At 34.1% G+C, this 26,655-nt stretch overlaps 1 protein-coding gene across 2 annotated transcripts; it reads right to left on the minus strand.

The window, feature by feature from the left end:
* Positions 1–843: 843 nt before the first annotated feature.
* On the minus strand, positions 844–11,431 carry LOC120086331 (kinesin-like protein KIN-UB). Of its 2 annotated transcripts, none has more exons than XM_039042937.1 (19): positions 10,827–11,431; positions 10,304–10,404; positions 9,541–9,663; positions 9,143–9,328; positions 8,747–8,968; positions 8,487–8,637; positions 7,259–7,408; positions 5,961–6,049; positions 5,567–5,770; positions 4,798–4,920; positions 4,134–4,265; positions 3,902–4,033; positions 3,027–3,165; positions 2,834–2,926; positions 2,484–2,609; positions 2,242–2,367; positions 1,731–1,874; positions 1,515–1,643; positions 844–1,433 (listed from the first exon to the last, which is right to left on the minus strand). In XM_039042937.1, the coding sequence occupies exons 1-19, from the start codon at positions 10,999–11,001 to the stop codon at positions 1,273–1,275; spliced, it is 2,706 nt and encodes a 901-aa protein (XP_038898865.1). In that variant the 5' UTR covers positions 11,002–11,431; the 3' UTR covers positions 844–1,272. The 2 variants fall into 2 exon arrangements, with proteins under 2 accessions (XP_038898865.1, XP_038898855.1); XM_039042927.1 differs by having other exon boundaries at positions 2,484–2,612.
* Between the last annotated feature and the right edge of the window lie 15,224 nt (positions 11,432–26,655).

Consider the following 26,655-nt stretch of genomic DNA (forward strand, 5'->3'; position numbering starts at 1 on the left):
AAGTTTGAGATGTTAAAGTTGGTGTAATACAGGCTTGTGAATTGTGATTTATAAGGGCGGTATTTTATAAAGGTAAGTCTAAAAATAACTTCTACTTAAATTGAATGGATGCAACTGAATTTCTAAAACTATACTGACCAAATTCTCTTAAATTCAATTGATACTCTTGAAGCCGAACCATGAAAGGAACCCCAACCCATACTGTAATCATTTCATTTTCCATTTTAAAATTAAACTTTGTTATTGAGATTTTCTTTAGACTTCAAACGTGTTTTAAGAAAAGTGCAAAAGTTAAATAAAATAGAAAACAGAAAACAGAAAACAAAATGTTATCAAAATAGTCTTTTAACTTTCTACTTTAGGGTTAAAGAAGACTATAATCACAAAAGGAAAGTAATATATTTATTTGGAATCAAATGTCTAACAAGCTCTAAAATTTTTTCTTAAATATAAAATAAAATTTCCCATTAATTCATTCAGAAAGGCACAATAACTCGATAAGTTACGTACCCTCCAATTTATCCAAGCACTCTTATGAGATTGATGAGAATTATGCACAAATTGGTCACAATTCCCTATCTCAGCTGTCAGCCGGTCTTTTCTGCTTGTTTCAAATTACAAGATTAAAAGGATGTTTACAAGAATAATGAGTTAAGCAAATAAATTAAGTTATTGAAGATCTTTATAATCATATTAATGAGTTAGACATAGCATAAGATAATAATAATTGATTCCCCTTGCACCCACAGAGTATCTGGTGGGGGAAAACATTTTCAAGGAAATTCCATGTTTAGGGATTGGCAGTGGTTGAAGGGAAAAGGGGACAGAAACTGCCAGGAAAGATTAAAAAAAAAATTGAAATGTTAACAGCTTGCATTTCAGATCAATTTTTATACAATATTCGATCTAATAAATTTCCATCACTAAGTGGGTCCCAGTTTAAGGGAGCTCGGGACTCTCACTCTACAAAACTTTTCCTCTCTCTTTCTCTCTCCTCCTTTCTTTCTCCTATTCCAATAATGTTTCCCAATCCATTCTAATCAAAGGCTTTTAATGCTTAATAAAAAAGGAAGTTGCCCCCAGGATTAAGCATCAAAAGCCTGTGCTTAATAAAGTAATGAGAGAGTTCAACTTACCTGTGCTTTTTTCATTAAGCAGGAAGACTTGTGAGAGATTGAGATGCAACCGTGATACTAGGAAGTTCTTCCATCCAAGCAAAGCCCCAGGACAAGGTTAGAAAGAAATCCCAAGACGTCTTTGGTGGAAGAAACTTTAGCATTCGATTCTCAGTCTTCGCATTTCGGATCGAAACACAGGACTGGAAGTCAGTGTTCGACGAGCAAGATTCCTTATGTCCTCTCGAGAACAATCCCGCGATATGCGAATTAACTCCCAAAGTGCACCTCCACCAATCATCTCCTTTGCATTTACTTCTGGAAAATTGGAAATTTAATGAAAGATTAGAAGGGGATTCAAATTTGATATAGCAGATGACTTATCAAAGCCTGACTAACCATGTTGTGCTAAATGGCACAGAGCTAGCTCGATATGGCGACGGATGGGTGCCACTTCATTATTTGCATTTTGTATGATCCAAGGAAGTGCTCCATCTTCTATCAAAAGGGATCTGCCACTGTTCATCCCTGCAAGAAAGAGCAATTAATCTGACTAGCAAAGTTCACCGACATTGATAACTATGTTATAACAAAATCGTTAAATTGGGCATTTACCATGACTAGCTGCTCGGGATTCGCATTTTGCAAAGTTTGCTACTCCACGAGCAACTTGAGAAAGAACATCTGGATGTCCACATCGCACCATTCCTAGCAAGGCTTTTAAACCACCTTCAGATCTCAGTTTCGACTGTAGTTTTTCTGGTAAGATTTAGAGAGACCAAAACATAGTAACTAATATGATATGATATGCATAAGCCTGAAATCAACAGACAGATATATCCCAAGTAAAAAACTTCATAAACTTAATGGGGGGAAATATACGTCAAACTAAAATCTCTCTAAACCTATATATTTCTCACCAAGGTGGCTGCTGCTTCTTAAGATTTGGAGATAATTTCTATTGTAATTTCAGATTAAGAAAATATTATTAAAATAATCTCAATATAATCATTGGTCTTCCTCTATCAATCAATAGAGGAAACACAAATCCTATATCGTGGTAAATAATTTACTAATGTAACTTAGTGATGGGTACTGCCAAGAGATGAAGTTCTATTTTCATTACCATTGCCACACAAATTAGCAATGGCTCCAGCAACCATGCGCAAAGTTTGTGGGTCCTCGGCAGCATTGGCAGTTAATGACAGTAGACTAATTCCCCCTTCAGCCATTATTCGTTCTTGATTGGCTTCTGTTATGAAGAAAAAGTAAAATATAATTATTTCAAATCAAAGAAACTGAAAATGAGGATGCAACATACAGTCGATAAGATGCTGTCAGTAGCCAAAAATTATTGATGAACGTTACCATTCATAGCAAGGTTGGCAATTGCACCAGCTGCTACTCTTCTAACCGTTTCATCCTCATAGCTTCTAAGAAGCATCAGTAATGAAATAAGACCCCCTGCTTCGACAATCCTCTTCTGGTTCGACTCTGCTAATCAAAATGTCAAAAGCTACCATAAAACTCAGAAATAAAGTAGGGCATTGAGAGAAGAGACAATAGTATCATTGTAGAGCACAGAAAACAGAAATCTATTACTTTATGTATAAATATTCATCTTGATAAGAAACTGATCTATATATTGACACATATGGATAAAAAAAAATATTAAACATCGCGAACATGTGATAAATATCCTTAAGAGCAAAACATACCTTCAGCAGCAAGATTGGCTAATACTTTAACAGCATGAATTCGTACATTGGCATCTTCCGAGTCCAGCAAGGACAATATTTTTTGCAAACCAACTGCCAAGGAGGCAAGAAATAACATAAACATTAATATATATATGTGTGTGGGGAAAAGAATGACGTCAGTGCAAAATTAAATTGCTAAAGTCTTGTTTACCTTGTTCAAAAAGAGTGGCAACTTGTGGCTTGTGACCGCTCTTTGTTTCTTTGAGTTGAGAATGTCTAAAGGGAGACATGGGAGTATCATAAGCGGGAAATCCATTCTCAGCTCCACCCCTATCAAGACACTTCCTCATCTGCATGCAAGCAACAAAACCATTTGGTTTACAAATTATGATGCCATCAGCACAATACATCTTTCTTTAAGTGGTTGCCTAGACTCCCTCCCACCCCCATTTTAATTTTCATACACAAAAGGCCATGATCTTCTAGTGCGATAGGTCAAAGAATGAGACTACTACCTAATCTTAGCGACTCAATATTTCTAGAACTCACTTTAATTTAAAATGAAATATACCTAAGAAGCACAGACACGGATACGACACGACACAGAGACGTCATTTTTTTAAAATCTAGGACACGTTTATTAAAATATTTATTTTTAAAAATATATATCATTTTATACCAAAAGAAATTTATAAGTAAATGAGTTGATACATTTATATATTTAAAAAACTTAATTTTGTGTATTTCACACTCAATATTCATTATTATTGTCATATATTTGTTTTTTTAATCTACTCAACAAGTATTCTATGTCTGTCTGACACATATGTTGTACTAACAAGTGCCCAATACATGTCCAACAAGTGTCCAACAAGTGTAGGACACAGACATGCCAGCCAAACTAAAGTGTCCCATGCTTTTTAGAAATATACAATCAATATTGTGCATGTTCTATGCAAATAAAGAACTTAAAATACTTCCAAATCAAGTTAAAGGTAGCAAGAGCATTGTGACTTAGGGTATACAACAAAAAGCAACCCTAGGTCTATAACAAGACAACGGAATTATTTTCTGTGTAACCACTACCTGCTCAGCTTCAAGGGTCAGTTGCAACAATTGGCTCCGTAATATTATTACTTCTTCTTCAAGTTTCTTTTTCTCAAGAGCCTCCTCCTCCAAAACTTTAGAGAGTTTTACAACATCAGATTCTTCACCTACCTATGCACCATAAAGCACATTCAGTTGCCATGTCCGCATAGATATTGACATAAATCGAACATTACTGTTGAATTAATCCATTTATCAGATGACTACACACATTTGGCTGCCTGTATAGCTCTAGCTGATGTCTAAGCCTGTTGACCTCCTCTTCAGCCACCTTTCGCAGGTTTACTTCATTTTCAAGTAACTTTTTCACTTCAACTTCTTCAGCAGCAGAAACGAAGCCCCCCTACATAATCCTCCAAAACCATTGCTTGAATGTCAGATAATCATCCTTAACCAAGAGAGAGAATTTGAGTCTCCACCATCAACAATAGACAAGGTGCATCATGCTATGGACTCAAATAAATAGTAAAATGTAGTATTTCGAACAATTCAAATTCAAAATGCAGAAAGCCTGAAACGACAATGAAAATGGTGGATATCAATTACAGCAATAGAATTTGCAAGTGGCTGCATAACTATTAAAACTTTAATGGCTGAAGTGCTTTGACAGAATGCCTCAACAGTTATTTTGTGGTTGATTTGGTTAGAAAGGAATAAAAAAATTTAAAGGACAATCCAAGAAATTTGACAAAGATTTGGAAAATCATACAACATTCAGGCATTGAGATAAAACGGGACTTTAACATATAAAAAATACCAATTTTAGTAGACACATGTGAAAATGTTCAAAATCATGTAACCAACGTTTAACAACATTGATCAACAGTAAAAGGCTCCTGCTGAAGAAAACTAACGCAGGAAATAGATATTTTTACCTGTCCACTCCATTTGTCACGGATAGAATCGTCATGATCAATCTTTGGCTGGTTCAAGACCAACTTCTCTTCCAATTTCTTGACAGTTTCCATATAATCCAACTGGCATTTTTTACTTTCCTTCTACAGAAGACATTAAATTATTTCAAACAACATAAGTGGTGACGAATGCCCCTGGCCCTCATCACTACAGGAAGCCAAAAGAGAGAGAGAAAAGAAAAGAAAAAACCCACCAATTCTAATAGTCAGAGATAGAAGGGAGCTTATGTAAGATTCTAAGAACATATATGAGAATGCTTGTAGAAAAATGTTTTGAGAAGCAAAAATTAAAAATTAAAAAAAAGGAAGAAACTGTCCTAAACAAGCTGAAAGCATTTCTTAACATTTCCTTCTCTTTAGAGATTACGTTTATGAAGCAAGATAAAGAACATATAACTCAAAAAAATTACAAGCTACAACAGTAGTTACATGCCCAGCGATTAAACATGTAGTAAGGGTTCCACAATCCCTAAGTCAAAATCAAGAAACTACCAGTTCGTCATTCAAGGGGAAACAAGAATTTCAACCTTCGATAACTTTCTCAGAATCTATATATTCACAAATACTTTTCAAAAAAAATTCATAAATAGACAATTAAACAGTGTAAAATTGAAGCAGGAGGGATGCGCAACTTTTACTGTGACATGTTACATTTAATTAATTGACCAGCAATATAGTTGAAAGGTTGGGCAACATGATACTTAAAGCTACTATGAGAAATTATATATACCTCTAAAGCATCAGCAAAATTTCTCTCAGCCTCAGATATGCGGTTTTGAGCTTCTAGATGTATCTTTTCAATTTCATCTTCAAAAGCTTTCTGTTGTCTTTCATTTTCAGCAATCAGTTTGTCCAGCTGTACTTCAAGCTTTCTTGACAAACTTTTATAATCAAATTCCTCTTTTATTTTCAACATATTTTCCACCTTCATTGCCTGTGACAGAAAGGGCAATTAAGATTATTTCATCTAAATAGTAACAAATAGATTTTTCACATAATGAAGATGGGAACAAATGAGAGGAGATGTAAACGCTGATAGAGATACTCCAAAAACATGCAAGATTGAAGAAAAATAGTCTGTAATATGAACCACATTGTTAACTAAGAAAACTCAAAAGAATCACCCTTTGGCCGAACAGAATAGTGCTTGCAGTCTCTCCTCGATGGCGTGGAGATGGACCAATTGTCACAATCAGAGAAGTTCTTGCTGAACCTGTATGACATAAATAACAACTTTAAAAGAGGATGGGCAGTAGGAGAAAACAATGTGGCAACATTTGTTTCCCTGATAAAAAGACTACAACTTCCACAACCACTAAGGTTCATGAAAGAAAAAGTGAAACTAAAATAGGGACATCAAAGCTAACTGCTAAAAGGGTCTATAAAAACTCCGAAAAGCATCCCCATAATCAACTGACACAAAATAAGAAAATGAAAGCAAGATAATAGAGATATTGTGATAGCATAATCCATCCACTAAAGAAATGATTATCAGAATATTGAATTGAGATTGCTATTTTAGAACCTGGGAGAAGAAAGCGACAAGTACCCCAACAAAACTAATAATATTTTACTTCATTTATTCACAGTTGCCCACATTTTCCGCACTAAGTCATTTGTATTAATACCTTGAAAACAAACTACCCAAAGGAACTGATAGGCAACTGAACTCGCAATTGAAAATCAAGAAAAGGGGGATAAACTACATTACAATATCAAAGAAAAATAAAAAGGTTTAATAAACTCTGAAGAGGCAGCCAAAGTAAGCTTAGCTCATCGGTAATTATCATGGCCTCCCATTCTAGAGGTGGGAGGCTCGAATCTCGATCTCCTATCCCACAATTGTTGTACTAAAAAAAAAAAAAAAACACTAAACTCTGAAGAGGCTTATTTCTCTCTCAAGAATAAACCCAGCATATACACATTTCTATTGTCTTACAAACTTACCAGCTAACTACTAATATACACAATCCTATTGTTTCTCATTGTCTGACAAACTTACCAGCTATGCCTCCCTATAACATCTCTAATAAACTTCTTACCACAATCCTATCATTACTCCAACCCAAAACACACCTTGCCCTCATAGTGTGGGTTGAAAATGGTGCTTCGATAATGCGATAACTTGTCTACTGCATGGCAGCCATGGGAAAAGCACAATTCTAGGACAACTTGGCCTATTCCATTACAACTGACAGAGTGTAATCGATATCAGTTGATTGCCTCTTCGAGCATTTGTTGCTATTATGTTCGAGAAGGTTCCACTTACATTTGTTAATGGAATATATTAGCATGCTAGGATTAGATATCTTTTCCAATGTTCTCTATATCTACTTTCATTGATCAAAGGCATTCCTTATCAGTATCGAATCAAAAATTACTACAATAGAGCAAATAGAAACCCATGACCTGTAAGTCTTACCTCCAAATGAATCTCTGAGCAATCTCGTAAGTTTGGAATCACGTATTGGAACATGAGCACTATTTTCTGCCAAAGCATTTATGCACTTTCCTAGAGCACTAAGTGATAGATTTATAGACTTGGCTTCCTCCAACAGATGCCCCTCACTCCCTGCAAGAAAAGGATCAGAGATGAGCACATTTCGAAAGAGCAAATTTTTTTTCCGCACCAGCTTGGGTGCATCTTTGACTATTCTTATAGGACAACCACCTAACCCTACTACATTTGGTTGTAAATTAACTCATGGGATATTGAACCCCATCATGGCTTGGTTTCTAGGCTCTTATGTCATTGTTAGCTTGGTCTCATTTCTCTTGATTGAGCCTTGTCTTATAGTTTGATTCCTTTTTTTGTGGGTCTTACCTTTGTGTATGCCCTTGTATTCTTTCATTTTTTTCCTATGAAAAGTTTTTTCATTAAAAAGGAAAAAACAAAAGAAAATTAAACCCCACCATAGCTTGAATCCATTTTCTTTAAGTCCTTTATTATTCACATGACCCTTATTGACTACTAGGCAACCCAGTGTGGTTTTCAAAAGGAAAAAAAAAAAAGTACTTTACATATTTGTTAAAAATATTGGCTATAAATGAATCAAATTCATTGAAGTAAATACTACTACAAAGTTGTGTCAATATAACATAATTAATTTATCAAATTAAACTACAAAATGATATATTGATGTACCAACTATGGTACTCTTATCTCTCCCCTAAAGATAATATTTATCCATTTCTAAGTAGACTGGGTTTAAAGAACAAGATCGAAGTCTTAAAGATCAATGCTCTTTTTTTTTTTTTCCTCCTTTTCCTCTTATCCTTTATTTCTTTTTTCTTCTTTTCCTTTACTTTTTCTTTTTTGTTCTTTTCCTTTACTCTATGCAATCTTTATGACATACTTCTCTCACCATTAACCAGATGACGACCTATTTTGGTTCACTAGGAAGACCCTTTATGGAAAATTAATAATCAATAGCAACTGTCCCTTTTTATTTATAATACACCATTTCTTATAAAAATAAATAAATAAATAAATAATCAATAGCAACGCCTGATATTTATTTCAACCACGCTGCTAACTGAAGATTATTAAGGCATCATCTCCGCCAACAAAAGTAAAGACACACAAGATTTCAGCATATAATCTGTTACAGTCCCTGGAGATGATCCCTGGAGATGAAAGTGGAACATACCTGACTTGTGAATACGCTCGGACCCTGCCAAATCCACTACGACCAGCTTGCTCTTTCGTATAAGTGGCCTGAAAGGTCTACCCAACTCTGAAGGTTCACCCTCTTCACCTGAAAGGACCTCTTCCCTCACAACAGATCTTTTAACATGTACCTGCACTACAGCGTTGATATAATTTGAATTATCAAGTAAATTGTATATCATGAAATATTAATTTACAGTCACATAAGAATATATAAACGGTAAGATGCTAATTATTCACCATCAGAATTGCATGGCTACGAGAAGACTCGGTATTCAACTTCGTATTGGCAGCAAACCGGTGGGCCTCCCCCAGACGAAGTAGCTCCAGAAAACTGCTTTGATTTCTGATTTCTACTACAGTTGCCCCAGGTACGGAAACATCACCGGTTTTTGGATCTTCCACAAATGGGATATTATCATTTGCTGGATCAAGCAAGTCTTGTAGAGTCTCCATATAAAGCTAAACAACAGAAGCCCGAACATAAGACAGTAAGTTGCTTGCAATGTACCAAAAGACTTGCATAAATTAAAAATCTGGAGCTACAAAAAAGTATGAAGGAAAATCCAGAAAACCACAAGAGTTAAACAGCATAATCAAACAACATGTGTAGTATGTTCTCCAGTGGATTAACACCTGCAGATAAGAGACTGAAACTAGATCTGTTTCTGGTGATACATCGGCTAAAATATCCTCCATAGCACGGACCATAATGCCACGATTGGAAGTATCTTCATCTCCTAATCGTCCAAGCGTAAATGTCTTCCCCGTACCAGTCTGGCCATAAGCCATCACGGTCCCATTATAACCATCTAGAACACTCTAGAAAATGAAGCAGATCATCACCATCAGAAGAAGAAGAAAATGAAATAAAATAAGATCTTACGCAGCAGGAATGTAAAATATGCCATGCTAGTGTGAATCATACATCATCATACAGTCAACCAGATGAATGATAAAAATTACAACTTTTTGGCATGACATACATCTGGTTCCCACTGACAAAACTAAATAATATCGCAAGCATGACGCACCTCCACTACCGGCTTTGCAACCACTTCATACACACGCTTCTGTGATGCAGATTCAGTCAGCACCTCATCAAATTCATATGTGTCAGAATCCCAATTGTTCTTTCGAAGTTTCAATCTTTTAAGCTGCCATGAAGTAACAAAATAAGGTCAATGTCGAATATTATAATGTGAAAAAAAAAAAAAAGAGTTCGTTTGAATTTGGCCATTAGAAGTGGGGAGGTGATTTCCTATGTTTTCTGTTTCCATCATATTTAACCCATTTTATTAAATTGATTTCCAATATTCCAGAATTCAATGTCAATATATTGTTGTTGGCCCAGGGAAAACTTCTATCCTGAAGTAATCTAATAATTCTCAAATGTACCACTACTAGTAAGTGAATCTTGTTTGTCATCCATTCTCGAGAGACTGGAATTACTTCAATTAAACGGACAAGAAACATGTTCTTTCTAATCTCCTAATACTATTTGCTCTATTCTTCTGCTCGAGATTGGCTGAAAATGGGATAGAATTTTCAATATCGATGCATTGAAATGATAAGCAAATTTAAGTTGGTTCTCTATATTTAATTTTTCAAACTATGAGCTGATAAGGACTATTGAATGATCCTTAACCTACAACCAAGACAAGACTGCTAAGGAACACATTTGCATCTAAAAGAGCGTCCAGCGGAAATTAATATAAATCATAAAAGATAAGAGCTGAGCAACAAGCAATTCTATCGGTGTTTGAATGGAGCAACAATAATAATGTTATTATTAACCTCTGGCTGCAGTTCCACACAATCAGCAAAATCTGCATCTGCCACCTGCTCTTCTGCATTTCGGGGTCGTAATCTAACAGCCACACGAACTCTTCCTGGCACTGGCCAAATCATATAAAACATGGAAGAAAATAACCAAGGCTTGGTCATTGCACGCTACATATGGAAAAGAGGGAGAGAAACTTGCAAAAATAATTTCCATCAAGTAAAAGACGAAGAGTTCGAGGTCCAGTTTCCAAATATCCTTCTAATTCATCCTAACGTGCTGAATGCACCAAACCCACAATCGTACTTCGAAATATGATAAATATACAACATTGAAGAGGGAGGAAAAAAATTCGTAGATCGAACAATGAAGAAAAGGCTGAAGTCAAAGCAACACTAGATGGTAATTATAGGAAACTTGACTAGAAAAAAAGAAAAATTAATAGCCACGAAAACAAGCAAAACAAATCAGCTTTCTATCTACTTGATTTCGCAAGTCAAATTTTCAAAATCAAAACAAGGATACATAGTCAGATACCTCCATCCCCATCCTTATTTGCATTGGAACCGAAAGACGCAGAAGTAGACCGACGAATAGAGGGCCTAGCCTTAAACGACGAAGTCCTGAGGTTAGAAGCAGCATGCGGTGGCCGATCCACCTTGAAGGAACCTCTCTGAGAGCCCCCGTTCCGATAAGCAGCATTCGAAGCCATAAAATCCGAACATAAACAACAGAAAAATCACCGTCGATCCAGGATTCAAGAGCGTATGGTCCCGGCTAGCTTTCTGAAGCTGCTTGGTACAAGCAGGCAGTGAAAGCGAGTGAAAAAACCAGTAGTTATGGGACAAAGAGAAAGCGTTTGCTTGTGCTTGCTGGCTGGCTGGCTGGCTTGATTACACTGCGAAATGATGGAGAAAGGAGTGGAGCCCAACGAAGTGAGAAGGAGACAGAGATGGTCGCAGATCGGTAGGTCCTACGAAGAGGAAAATCGAGAGAAAACAAATCGACCACGATGTGGATCAACTCGTCGGAGAAAATTGTGCAGCGGCCAAAACGCCCCCACGTCGGCGACCACTCTTAAATATCGCCGACGGTTTTCACAGCGAGCCTTCGTGACGATTATTTCTACATTAAGAAGAAAATGAAATTATCTTCAATGGGAAAAACAAAAAATACTGATTTCGCGGCAAAAGTAATTTTGTTTAATGTTATTATGGTCCAAATTTTCAAATTTGCACAATTTTTTATATACTTTCATTAAATTTAAATTTAATTGGTTTATTTATTGCTTTTTTCAAAAAAAAATACTATTTGTGATTTTTTCAACTCTATTTTTCTTTTTTAAAGATATCTAGGCCATGTATGAAACTACTTGAAAATTGATAGAAAAAAATATCTTTTACTCCCTCTATTTTGAATTTATTTTTTATTTTATTTATAGCTTTCAAAATATTACATTTCTACTCATTTTGAGTTTAGTTCTTAGGTTTCTTAAATTACCAATTGACCCAAAATAAGGTTATCGGTGAAGGTGAATTTAATATAATATCTAACACTTCTCATTTATGAACTTGAAATATGAAAAATAACCCACAAGTGAAAATGAAAATTAAATAGAAAGGAAACAACGACTAGGGCTTGAATACAAGACATCCTAGACCAACATACTTATGAGTGAAAACAAGTTTAATATAATATCTAACAGGGTTTCAAATATTACATTATTACATTTTAATTTTTAATTTTGTTCCAATTAGATTCTCATAACGTCAAGATGTATACTTTTAACTTAAACTTGTTACTAAATAATCACATTGATTGATCTAAAATAATTAAATTGATTATAACGGCATTAGTTTTCACTTATTTTTTTTCACTATCAGATCTAGATGAAAAATGAGACTAAAAAATCAATAGTAAAATAAAACATTTTAAAGCTTGAGGACCAAGTAAAAATGGACTCAAACTCTAATGGTTAAAAAAGTGTTTTCATTGTTTTTTTTTTTTTTTTTTATAATATGGGAATGGAAATGAAATATCTGATTTCGAAGTTGATAGTATAAATATTATGCAATTGAACTATGGGAATTATTCTAGTACTATGAGAGTACCATACTCCCCCTTATTCACCTTATAAGTTTGTTTTCATAAATATCTGTAAACTTCGCATTAATGTCAATGGTTCTCACCTTAATTATAAGAGGACATTACGCGATACACAATAAATAGATATAATATAAAAAATTATCCATACTACTATATGATAAAAAAATCATTTAACTATACTCATTTTGATTTCTTCGAATTGTTATTATTGTTAAATTAAAATTATCAAGTTTAAGATTTATTGATATTTAAAATAGACCATATTTTAATCTAAATAATTTATTTGTTTCGTGGTTAATTTTAACTTTGTCTTATCTCGTCGCTAACGATTCTCTTTGGTTTTAAATCGATAAAAAAGAAAGCAGAATAAAATATGTGCTGAAGAAATAGGGGACCGTAAAAGGTATTAATCATGAAATAGAGTTTTTTTTTAATAGGGCAAACGTTATGATGTAGATTTTGGCCTTTTTTGACTCATAATACCGCGCTTTCATAGGGACATTCAAAATTAAATGTTCATTTATTTTTTATTATTCTTTTTTTTTTTTCTGTTCTGACAAAAATGGTTTAGTCATTAGCTCCTCTATGTTTAGGGTTTTTTTTTTTTTTTTTTCCACTTTTCTCTCTGACAATTTAGAATTGTATCATGGCGACCGACCTATGGCTAGAGGGAATTCTAAGAAGAATAGAGAATGAATTAATAAATACAATTAGTAGTATTATTAAATGGATATTTCTGTCAAATCAACACAGTAAAATTGTCAACTTAACCACTGCACTCTCTCTAACAATGAGGGAGCGTTTGCCCCCAAATTGGATTGGGTTGGGTGGGTAAAAAAAACTCACTCACCGTTTAGTTCACCAATTATTAAAGAGGTTTATTACCACGTTATTCGTGTTAACTCACATTTCTCATATCATTATTCGCATCAACTCTCCAAATTACTCTCCTCCTATAATAATTATCAACTCAACTCTACGTGTCAAACACCCCCTTAGTTAAAATAAGCCTAAAATTCAATTAAAATTGTCTTCAAACAACCCCATGGGTTAAAGTGTTTCTTCTAAAATTTCAATGATTAAATAGACAATCAGCTCAAACATTAGGGTTATGCATTTGGCACACGTGTCATTCAACACTGTCATTCAAATTCCTATTCTCAAAGGGAGTCACCCATGATACTCGAATATGGTGTCTTTTTTAATGTCAAATTTGAACCTCTTGTATCAACATGGTGTGTGTGTATAAATATGTGATGTAATGGATAATGTCAAAGCTCAAACTTTTTCTATTGATCAACAAAAAAAAAATGATGACTCATGAGAAGGAAAGATAACAATAATGAAAATGAGTGCAACGTTTTTCTTAAGCTTGTATGCACCTGAGTGATTCCTTATTATTGTCATTGGTATTGTGCAACCTGCTTTAACTAGTGAGTAAGTATTGTTCTTCTTTATCAAGTAACTATCTAATATGTAAGGTGTTATAATCTTACACTTTTCAACTATGCAACACCGTAATTTCAACTCAACTTTGGTCAACTTTAGAACCTAACACTAAACCCATTGTTATTTTCATAAGCATAGTTGCTCTTTCGTACTATGGTTAACGTTTTATTTTCCTCAATTAATATTTAATATACTTGTATTGCAATATTGTCTTGAATGTTGACTTGAGATATCATATATATTGTTATTGAAGTTTAGTCTCAGGGTTGTGTTCATATCTGCGCGAGCAAGTTGACTACCCATCAACCATATATGTCATTTTCATATGTATTCATTGTCACAACTCTAGTTTTCACGTTCATTGGGACAGAGTCCTTTAATAGTCGTTGTCTTGTCGCATCATTTTTGCATCATATTGGTTCTTATCCATTTGATCATCTCATTTCTATCATAAAGTCATAACCTTACATTAGTGAATACTTTAAATCTTTAATGTGCTCAAACTAGCTTAAAATGCGTAACAAGTACTAGTTGATGATTTATGTTATTTAATCATGTCGTAACAAGCTAAATGGGCCTATAATATACTTTACAATGCATACATAGGATACAACTAACTTAACAAATTTACTAGGTAATTTTGAGATGATTTATAGCTAATACATATCGAGAAGTATCTTAACTTGGTAGTTTATATCAATCTTGCCTCTCACACATACTACAACTAGTAGTTTTACAAATGCTTGTTGATTGCCAGTTATTCCATCTTGAATAGTTAGCTTATTTTAAGTTTCACCTTGACTTGCTGCTCGTACAAGCACGTTAACTAATAATTAATCCATGGGTCAATGTCATTCAAACATCCATCAACCTAGATGCTATCAAGATATGACGACTCTCATACAAATGTCATATTGTCTTTTAAGTGTATTTTACCAAAAGCAAGACTTGTAAAAAGGAACTCAATACAAGGAACTATATTACCATGACACTGTCCATGATATTTTCATCCTAAAAAAGAAGTTACCCCAAACACTCGACTTGCAACACTTGCATGCATATGTCATAATATTCACGTACTATGGAGTGCCTCATTTAAGATGCATAAAAATAATAAAAGGAAAAATAAGTAGTTGTTAATATGGTGTTGCCATAAACACCAAACATGAACTTGTTGGGTTTTGCTGTGAACTAATTTGGTTAATTGATATTAGAATTTATAATTTTTTTAATATGATTCATTCATGTAAGGGTCCCTGCATTTTGGACATTTAAACTGTAAATTAAGTCTTCTATAAGTCCAAGTCTACATTAGGTCTTTTTTGATGAAGATCGGTGAAAATCAAGACCAAATTTAGCAAAAAAACGGTGGAAAACAGAGGTACGAAGGCTGGAATTCGGGAAAAAAATGTTACTGACGCAAGCGTGACGTCAACATCACGCGTAACATAGAAGATGCTGACGTCAGCCCTAGTTTAGCGGTCGGATTAATTCGACAACGGTCCGGATCGACGTCTGGCGTGTGGGTCGTTGACTGGTCCAACGATTCGTTGGCTAGTTTAACTAGTTCGTTGATTGGGCAAGTGATTTCGATCGGTCGTCTGAGAGTTTTTTCGGCTGGTTCAAGCGATTTTCATCTGGTTCAAGCAGTTTTGACCCAGTTCGAGCGATTTTCAGCCGATTCAATCAGTTTTGGTCCAGTTATAGAGTGGTTGAATGCTTTTTAGGATCAATTTTGTAAGATAGATGTAATTTTACTCTTTAATTTTATCCTAGTGGCCAATTAATCGGTTCATATGCTTTTTAAATGCTTTTTGGATGTTATTTAGATATAATCCCACCTTAGATTAAGCATGCTCATGCATTTTCATATATTAGAATACTTATATTGTATATAACGGTTATGTTAATTTAATGAAATTAATAAAGGATTGAGCATGTAATTACATAGGTTAAATATAAATAGTTATATTTAATGCAATGTATAGAGCATGCTTGTATGATTTTCATGCTTAGCTTAATATAAGGAGTTATGTTAATTAAATATTAAAATCAAGATTCATTGAGCATGATACATCCATAGTGATAATATAATTGTTATATTATATTCATGTAATGCATTTTTTATGGTTTAATTATTTAATTAATTATAATATGATTGTTAATTAAATTAAACCATAGAGAGCATGATTATAGACTAACCATTAAATTTTGAAAATATTTTTAAAATTAATGATTAGAGATCGTTAATCTATATTCAAGAATTGCATGCAAACATAGGATCGTAGGATAAATTAATTAATTTTAAATTGTTAAAAATTAGTTAGACTTAGATCATTTTAATTATAATAGGAATATAATTATTTTTTACTTAGTTTTAAAATAGTTGTAATGAACTAAGTAGGAAAAATGTTACTATGATTATAAGGGAACTCTACCGGTTAGGTTATGTCTAGGCTGGAGGTATTTAAGTACAGTTTACAAAACACCTCCTACTTAGGAACTAACCTGGAACTTGAGTTGAATTAATCATAGTTTAGTGTTAGCATGCAATGTCACTAGGTTAACTAAAAGGGTTTAATTCACCTAGAAAATAAGTGTAAAGACCTTTTTATAGGAGTTATAATAGGCATAGACTTAGATAGAATGACTTAGACAACTTTATTTATGTTAAATAACCCTAAAATACGTAGGACACTTTAGTGGGAGAAAAGGTATAAAACAAGATATTCATATCAAAATTTGCTCCTACGTTCCTATACGTTCACAACGTGAGATCCATGTGTGGCTTTGTGTCACCTTGGATGCAGCCTCCCTTTAAAAAGTATTTGCATAGGTCAATAACAAGGTGAATGGGGAAAGTGTCTATAGTAAGTGGGAGCGGGACGCGTGTTTCAACCTATTCTTTGATCTCCACCCCTAGGTTACACCGTGAGATTCCCATGATCCGCATATGTGTTGTCCTGGAGCAACCATCCCTTAAAGGGTTTGATCATAGGGCTCGGAACACAGTGAACTCCTGAAAAGGATAGGATCAATCAGGTTAATTAAAAATAGTTGTCTTTCCTAATAGTAGCCTGTTGGTGCGTACCTCTAAGATTTAAAAGTGGAAGAGGTTACATTTACGGGGATGAGTTAAGAGTTAACGAATCCTTGACCGAGCAACGATGGCTAATGTCTATAAAAATATGAGTTATTCTAGTATTAGAATTAGCCGAGAACTATTTCATTTCAGAGAATGAGTGGTTGATCACCCTTCGATGGTTGTTGCTCTCAACTCCTAAAGCATTGTTGCAAAAACTAAATCAATGGTTTATTAGGATTCTATGATTGTTTGTTTTTGCTAAATTGATTGGATAATTTGTAATTTTTTGTTTATGTGATGGGTTAAGGCAAAGATAATTAATACAGTCAATGTTTGCTTTTTTTATTTTCAGCAATGTCTTCCTCATAATTGCACTACTTAAAAATGAAAAACTTACTGGCGATAATTACTCTACATGGAAATCTAACTTGAATACGATTCTTATTGTTGATGATCTACGGTTCGTCTTATCAGAGGATTGTCCTCTGGCCCCTGCTCGTAATGCATCCCAGGTTACGAAGGATGCTTATGACCGGTGGATAAAGGCCAATGAAAAGACCCGCATCTATATCTTAACGAGCTTATCTGAAGTTCTGTCTAAGAAATATGAGCTCATGGAAACTGCAAGGGATGTTATGGAATCTCTCTAGGAGATGTTTATACAACCATCCTATCAGCTTCACCATGATGCCCTCAAATACATTTACAACTACCACATGAAAAGAGGGCACATTTGTTCAAGAACATGTCCCTGGATATGATCCAATTTAACGTGACAGAGGCAAACGAAGTTGTTATAGACGAGCGCGATCAGGTTGAGTTCCTCATGGAATCTCTTCCGAAGAGCTTCCTACAATTTCTCAATAATACGATGATGAACAAAATCCAATATAACCTTACCAGTCTCATTAATGAGCTACAGACATATCAGTCTCTTATGAAAAATAAGGGACCGGTTAAACGAAAGACAAACATTGCCCATTCCAAAAGGAAGCTCCATAAGGGTTCATCCTATAGAACTAAGTTTGTTCCCCAATCTTCTGCTTCGAAAAAAATTCAGAAGAAGAAGGGAGATAAGGGGAAGGCTCCTGTCGCTGTTGTAAAAGGCAAGGGAAAGGCCAAGTTGGCTGATAGGGTAGGTGTTTCTACTGCAACGTGGATGGACAATTGAAGAGGAATTGTCCTAAGTACCTCGCTAAGAAAAAGAAGGAAAAAGAAGGTAAATACGATTTATTTATTTTAGAAATGTGTCTTATATAACATGATGAGTTTGTTTAGATATTTGATTTGGGAGCAACTAACCATGTTTGTTCTTCTTTTTAGAAAAATAGTTCCTTTCAGCAACTAGAAGAAGGTGAAATGATGCTTAAGGTCGGAACGGGAGATGTCGTTTCAGTTAATGCAATGGGAGCTGCAAAGTTATTTTTAGAAATAGATTTGTTTTTCTTAAGAATTTGTACATTGTACCAAGAATTAAGAGAAATTTAGTTTCTATCTCTTGTCTACTTGAATAATCTTATACTGTAAATTTAGAAAGTAATGAAGCATTCATTTTCAAGAATGGTGTTCTTATATATTCAATTAGATTAGAAGATAACTTATATGTATTAAGACCAATCGAAGCACAAGAAATCTTAAATCATGAGATGTTTAAAATTGTTGACTCAAAGAAAAAGGCTACGTTGTTCTCCTAAAAGTAACAAGAATTATCTTTGGCATTTAAAACTGGGTCACATAAACCTCGATAGAATCAGGCGTTTGGTAAAGAATGAACTTCTAAATGAGTTAGAAGATGACTCATTACCACCATATGAATCGTGTCTTGAGGAAAAAATGACCAAAAGATCTTTAGCAGAAAATGTTATGGGGCCAAAGAACCCTTAGAGTTAATACATTTGGATCTTTGTGGTCAAATAAATGTAAAAGCTCGAGGTGGATACAAATATTTTATCTATTTAATAAATGATTATTCAAGGTATGGTTACTTATACCTAATAGGGCATAAGTTTGAAGCTCTTAAAAAATTCGAGTTTAAGGATGAGGTTGAAAACCTATTACGTAAAACTATTAAAACACTTCAATTTGATTGAGGGTATGCAATAGAGATTGCAGCTCACATCCTGAACAATGTTCTCTCGAAGAGTGTTTCTAAAACACCTTTCGAGTTATGGAGGGGACGTAAACCTAGATTATGCTATTCTAAGAAGCACAGATACTTTTAATTGTGCAGATAATTGGTATACGATACGGATACATCTAGATACGTGGTAGATACATGTCTGATACGTGATTTGAAGTATCTGATTTTTTAATTTTTAATTTAATTTTCAGGTACGCGTATCTGGAAGCAGATACGCCGGTCAATTTTTTTTTCCTGCCAAATTTAAGCCTAACCACTTAAAAAGCCCAAACCCACAACCCATTTTATTTGAGTACATGTTTAGGAATGATTTTAAAATCATTAAAAGTCACTTTTTTTTCATTTTTAAAATCACTCGAAAACATACTTTTAATTACTCAAAATTAATTTAGTTTCTATTGTACACTTTTAAATACAATTTGCAATTTTATATCGTCAAAATTAATTTTGAAGGATTAAACATGTTTCATAGTGATTTTGAAAATAACAAAAGCGATTTTAACCATTTTAAAATCACTTCCAAACATAAAGTCCACTTAAATTGAGCAATCCAAAACAAAATAAATTAAAAATGATAAAAACATTAAAAAAAAAAAAAAAACCCTGAAACATAATTAAATCTCCATTATTCCCTTCTCTCTCACTATTTAAATCATGATTCACACCCTATTTATCCTCAACTTCATTCATCTTCATCTTATACTTCTTTCCTACCGTCAAATCTAGTCGCTAAACAATCATTCGACGTTACTGGATTTTTTTTTTCAAGTTTTCACTCTCTTCTTGAATCTACTTGAATCTAACTTAAAATAAATATTATAAAAATTAATTAGACACTATATATATTATATATATCTTAGTATTTTTAGAAATTAACGTATTATCATATCGTATCATATCCATATCTGTGTCTGTGCTTCTTAGCACTACTTTAGGATTCGGGGTTGTCCAGCACACGTGCTTGTGAAAACTCCTAAGAAACTGGAACCTCGTTCAAGGTTGTGTCAATTTGTTGATGACCTAAAAGAAACTAGAGGTGGTCTTTCCCAGATCCACGAGAAAATTAGGTGTTTGTATCGACAAACGCTACTTTCTTGGAGGAAGACCACGTGAGGGACCACAAACCACGTAGTAAGTTAGTGTTAGGAAAAGCTACTGAAGAGTCAACAAGAGTTGTTGATGAATGAACTATTTTTTTAGGTCCGTCTTGTTCTTCTCAATCGTTGAGAATGTCTCAACGCAATGGGGGGGTTGTATCAGACCTGACCACTATTTGGGTTTAACTGAAACTCAAGTCGTCATACCTGATGATGGACATGCAATGAATAACGTAGGTAAGAACCAATGGGTCAAAGAAATAGAGCTTGAAATCGAGTCAATGTACTTCAATTTAGTATGAGAGCTTGTAGATCTACCTTAAAGGGTAAAACCCATAGAGTACAAATGGATCTATAAGAGAAAGAGAGATGCAACTGGGAAGGTACAGACCTTCAAAGCTAGACTCGTTGCAAAGGGTTATATCTAGAGAGAAGGAATTGACTATGAGGAAACTATTTCTCCCGTTGCTATGTTAAAGTCTTAAGAATTATTTTGTCCACTATCACATATTATGACTATGAAATATGGCAAATGGATGTCAAGACTGCCTTTTTGAATGATAATCTTGAAGATAATATCTTTATGTCTTAGCCTGAAGGGTTCATAGTCCAAGGTCTGGAGTAAAAGGTTTGCAAGCTGAATTAATCAATTTATGGGTTGAAAAAGCATCAATATCTTGGGACATAGATTTGATACTACGATCAAATCTTTTGGTTTTGACCAAAATGTTGATGAGCTTGTGTATACAAGAAGATTAACAAGAATAAAGTAGTTTTTCTAGTACTTTATGTGGACGATATTCTACTCATTGGAAATGATGTAGGGTATCTTACTGAAGTAAAATCTGGCTAGCGGCCTAATTTCAAATGAAAGATTTAGGAGAGGCGCAATATGTTCTTGGGATCCAAATCATTAGAGGTCGTAAAAACAAAACATTGACATTGTCTCAAGCAACGTATATCGACAAAATATTGGCTCGATATTCAATACAGGACTCCAAGAAGGGTTTATTGCCTTTTAGGAATGGGGATCACTTGTCTAAGGAACAATGTCCTAAGACACCCCAAAAACTTAAGGATATGAAACGTATTGCCTACATCTCAGCTGTGGGCAGCTTGATGTATGTTATGCTCTACACTAAGCCTAACATATGTTATGTAGTGCAAATAGTCAGTAGGTACTAGTCTAGTCCAAGGTTAGACCATTAGACGACAGTTAAGAAAATTCTTAAGTATCTTTAGAGAATGAGGGACTACATGCTAGTGTATGGGGCTAAGGATTTAATCCTTACAGGGTACACCGACTCTAACTTCCAGACTGACAGGGAGTCTAGAAAATCTACATTGGGGTCAGTGTTCAACCTTAACGAGGGAGCTTAGTTTGGAGAAGCATCAAGCAGGGATGCATAGCATACTCTACTATGGAGGTTGAGTATGTAGTTGCTTGTAAAGCAGCTAAGGAGGCAGTTTGTCTTAATAAGTTTCTTACGAATTTGGAAGTTGTTTCAAATATGGACTTGCCAGCTACATTATACTGTGACAATAGTGGGTTGTAACCAACTCGAAAGAACATCGCAGCCACAAATGAGAAAAGCACATAGAGAAGAAGTATCACTTGATATGAGAGATTGTCCAACGAGAAGATATCACCAAGATCGCTTTGGAGCACAACATCGCTGATCGATTTATGAAGGCTCTTTCGGTTAAAGTGTTCGAGAGTCTAAGTTTGCGAGACATATATATAGTATAATCTATAACAAGTGAGAGATATATAATGGGTATAAGGATGCCCTAGTTTATTGTATTTGTATATTTACTTTTCATGTAATGTACATTATACATTTGGCATTTTCAGCTTTGGATTATTTATTGTATATACATCCCACTGACTAAACTTTTAGTTCAAGTGGAAGTTTGTTGGGTTTTATGCCCTAAAACTCGTAGATAGTAAATGTAACATTTGACTGATAATTAATAAAATATAATCAATGTTTATTACAATAAAAAGTTATTACTTGTCTTGTATTTATCTTGCCTAAATGACCCTAATCCAATAAACTAACATCCTAGACTGTTGTATGAGTCTTGAACTGTATGTAGGGACATACGGGTTCGAGATATAACCTAAAGGGTCTATAGTATATCGATAAAGTTGGGTACCTTATCCTGGTGACACTATGGATACAACCCACTTTGTATTTGGTATAAATGCAATGATCCAATGCATTCGTGTATGGGAATGCGAGTGGGGGTATCCTATACAATGAGTTTGCATAAGTCCGGACCACGAAAAAGTAATCACTATATGTAACTCCATTGATTAGTTATGTTTCTATTTCACTAGGATGACCTAGGCAAGTTTTAATCCTGAGTGAGTTATGGACTTCTATTCATGAGAAAATTGTTGGGGTTGATACCCTAAATCTCGTAGAGTTCTATAGTTTGTATTGTAATGTAAAAACGTTTTATTTATATAATAAAATATGTGATGTTTTATTTCGAAATTAATTGCATTAACCACAAACCAATAAACTAACATCTAGGGTTATCTTGTAACTTAAACGTGTATGTAGAGACATACGGGTGGATCATGTTTAAGTGATAATCTAAATGGTCTGTAGTAGATGGATAAGGTTGGATACCTTATCCTGGTGACACTACGAGTATGACTCGCTTTGTAGGTGTTACAATTGTTGTAAAGTACTACAAATGATATGATCCTGATCATTCACGTAGAGATATGTGAGCAAAAATATTCTAGACAAAGAAGTTTGTATAAGATCGGACCACAAAATGTTTAGTCTCATGATATAACGTCGTTCATAATAGATACTTACATTTCACCAGGATGACCATAGGTAACATGATCTGAATCCTGAGTGAGTTGTGAACTCCTGCCTATGAAGGCAGTCCTTTATTTTGTATGGGTGGGAGTGGCTAGATTATCGACTCAACAAGCCTACCATTTTGGGGATTCGTCCTATGGAGAGCTGGAAACACAACTACACGAGAAGAAATTCACTCCTTCCCCAATGTTAGAGCAAGTAGATAAATTGCTTCTTTAAGGGCTGATTCAAGGGCTTGAACAATGTGACGCCACACCCTCTCCTGGCCTGAGGGGGGTTTAATCATAGTTGGACTATGCTTTATTATTCACTAGAGGGATTGTTGATACTTAAGGAGTTAAATGTAACTACAGAGGCAAAATAACAATTTTGACCCAACTGTACTTATGAACAATTTGTGAATGGTCATCGTCCTATTGATTGGTTATATTCAATGGACACAAAATATATCTATAGTTCGAAGAGTGCAGTTGTCGATCTTTAACGGGTGGTGAATGATTTAATTAAAGAGTTTAATTAATTATTCATGTACCGTTGGAGCTTTAAGCTATAGGTCCATGAGTTTAATTGAAATGAGAATCAGTTTTTGGATTAATTTGAATTGTTCAAATTAATTGAGGGAATTAATTATATATATGATATAATTAATTTTTTTAATTATATACGATATAATTACTATAATGTATTTTTACATTATAATTTTAAGTATTTATGAGAGGAAATAATTATTTGAATATGATTCAAATATTAATTATATGAATTGGATCCATATAGTTGAATTAATGTAAGTCTTATTTATATTAAAAGTCATTGGTGAGAGAAAATTGAAATTATAGGCTATATTGTATTTGATACAATATAAAAACTATAGGTTATATGTTATATGTTATATATATATATATATATATTACATTAATTAATTAATTTTTAAAAATTAATTATTTTATATTTGGGAGGCAATTAACTTCCCCCTCAATTTTCTCTCCACCCACGTATTATGTGGGTGGTTGACAGAGGGAGTAGAGAATTTGATTTTTCTTATTCTTCTTCCTGCAATACAGATGTGTGAGGTTTTAACACATAAGAGTTCTGTGAAAACAAAATTATAATTCATTTTCCTCTCAATTTTTCCTTCTCCCTCTCTCTCAATCCAAAATCACTAGAGCCCACACCTCATGGATTCTCACCAGAGAATACCGAGGTCATTCTTGTGGTCATGCCCAATTGGCCATTTCACAGTTCGTGATTTGCACAGAGGGGAAAGATATGTGAAGAAAATCTTCAAAAGTAATGGTTTTTTGAAACCCTAATTAATAATTTTGTTTTTTTTTCTTATGCATGCTGTAGTTTTTGGTTAAATGCATATTTTTCTTTTTCTTCTGTAAAATTATCAATTTTGAAAAATTGGGTTTGGGATGATCCATCATTTTCGCTCGAGAACCATTCATTGGGATCCTTCAATTGGTATCAGAGCTAGGTTTGGATTCCAAATTTCATTTTTTTAATTGATTTTACAAATTATGGTGAGTCTGTGCATTATGTAAAAATTCATGTGATGAATTTGTGGTTGAATAGTTTGCATTGATGGATCTTTTCAAGTTTGGACATTAGATTCATGGCTTTCTTTATGAATTTCGTTCTATAAAGGCCCATGTCTTGGGGCATTGATTATTGCTATCGAATCTATAATTATTTGTTGAGTCATTCATGATGGTTCTCGACCGAAATCTGGAGAAAATGAGGCAAAAATTGGTGGTTTTTGGAAGAAGATCAAAGCAGTACAATGGGCGACTGTGCTGTAGTGTCACAACTTTGTGCCCTAGCATTATGATGCTACGATGTGATAGACGGAAGGAAATTTTCGTATCGTCGCAATGCTGGGCACATTGTTGCGATACTCTAAGACGAAAATCTTATGCAGTTTAGTCTCGGTTCGTGCGTGGTTTGTGGTCTGCCGATCCGGTTCGGTTCATGGGTTCTCTAATTCGACATTTTGGGTTCTTCTGGACCGTTCCTGGTCCAGTTCGAGCAGTTCAAGGCCCGTTCATCTATTTCGAACCGGATGTATTTTATTTTGTATGACTTTTAAATTTTATTTATATGTCCAATCCTAGTCCATCAACTGTTGTTTTAATATACATGTGATGTATGTTTTATTTTCTATATATATGTATGTGTATATGTGTGTGTGTGTGTATGTGTGTGTCATATCGTATGCCATATAAAATTAAAACCCACCATAGGATATCCGTTTAATTTCATGCATCATCTATATTATAAGTATTATAATATATGTTTATGCATGATTTAAATCATATAGCATGCTAATGCATGATATAGTATAAATGTTATAATATATGTATGCATGCATTAATAGCATATCCATGCATTATTTATATTATAATTGTTATAATATATGGTTCAATGTATGTATGGTTGTATGCTATTGTATATTTCATTACTTTCTTATATAAATGCTATGTATATGTTAGTAATGAAATGACATTGCATGATGCATGACACCACTTTAGGTTAAATTTATAAATGTTAGAATTTACTAAAGAATGTCAAAGCGTGCAATGTATGGTTTTAATTATTTCATTTCTTTATAATCGTTATAACTAAATGAAATTAGAATCAAAATCGATAATTTAGAGTTGCATGCAAATCTTAAGTTATATTCATCTTTTTAAATTGTTTGAAAATATGATGGAGATAAACCTAAGATCATGTTTCTAATGAGATCATAAATATAATTTAATCTCTTAATCGGTTTAATAGAATATAATTGATTCTTAATTAAAAGATTAAATAGTGTAACCAATGTATCTATAAAGGACATTTTATCTAAGGCGAGTTCTGTCTAGGCTGGGATATTTAAGTTGATGGAAATGTAACACCCCTACCTGGGAACTTACCTGGAAAGGTGAATTAGATAGATTTGTTACATGCATGTAACTTTGATTGAAGTTTATTAAAAAGTTTAATAGACTTTAATCAAAATTGTTTAACTATCCAATGACAAATGTTGTTTTTGGGCAAATTAAATAGTCACTTAATTAAAATCAGTAGCCGTATTTTCCTAAGTTAATTAAACCTAGGTAAAATACTCAGTGAGAGGAAAATGAGATGTACGATACTTCATTTTATCCTTTTCACGTTTCTCCTTAAAGTTCACATCGTGAGGTCTATATTCGGCCTCAAGGCACCATGGGTGTCCCCCTACAGATCATATTTGTATAGATCAATATCAAGGTGAATGGAGAGAGTGTTTATAGTAAGTGGGAGTGGGACGTGTGACAACACATCCCTCGGTCTCTCTCATCAGTTTGAAGTAAAACTTCATGCATAGCCTCGTGGCACCGTGGGTGTCCCCTTATTGGATGGCATTTTTGCATGATGTTTTATTCAAACTCCAGCAATAGATAGGGTTGCTTTAGTTTCATGTCCCAGTCAGTTTTTCCCTATGGTTGGCTCGTTGAGGTGGAACTCTATGACCTAAAATGAGCGGTTACACTTATAAGAATCGTTAAGCGAGTTTAACAAATTATGGACCGAACAATGGTGACGGATAGTGTCTATTGGTTAAGAATGTCTCATTTCAGTGAAGGGGCGCTTGATCACCCTACGGTGACTTTTGTCC

This window comes from Benincasa hispida, chromosome 1 (genome assembly GCF_009727055.1).
Source record: "Benincasa hispida cultivar B227 chromosome 1, ASM972705v1, whole genome shotgun sequence".
In the NCBI taxonomy this organism is placed as follows: Eukaryota; Viridiplantae; Streptophyta; class Magnoliopsida; order Cucurbitales; family Cucurbitaceae; genus Benincasa; species Benincasa hispida.

Bases quoted from the DNA above. Each gene is read 5' to 3' on its own strand.
- LOC120086331 (XM_039042927.1), bottom strand. From the start codon at position 11,001: ATGGCTTCGAATGCTGCTTATCGGAACGGGGGCTCTCAGAGAGGTTCC. The intron at 4,921-5,566 runs GTATATATAATT...TGTCTTCTGTAG, and splicing joins ATTTTGCTGATGCTTTAGAG to AAGGAAAGTAAAAAATGCCA. The intron at 4,034-4,133 runs GTGTGTAGTCAT...TATGGTGCATAG, and splicing joins AGCTATACAGGCAGCCAAAT to GTAGGTGAAGAATCTGATGT.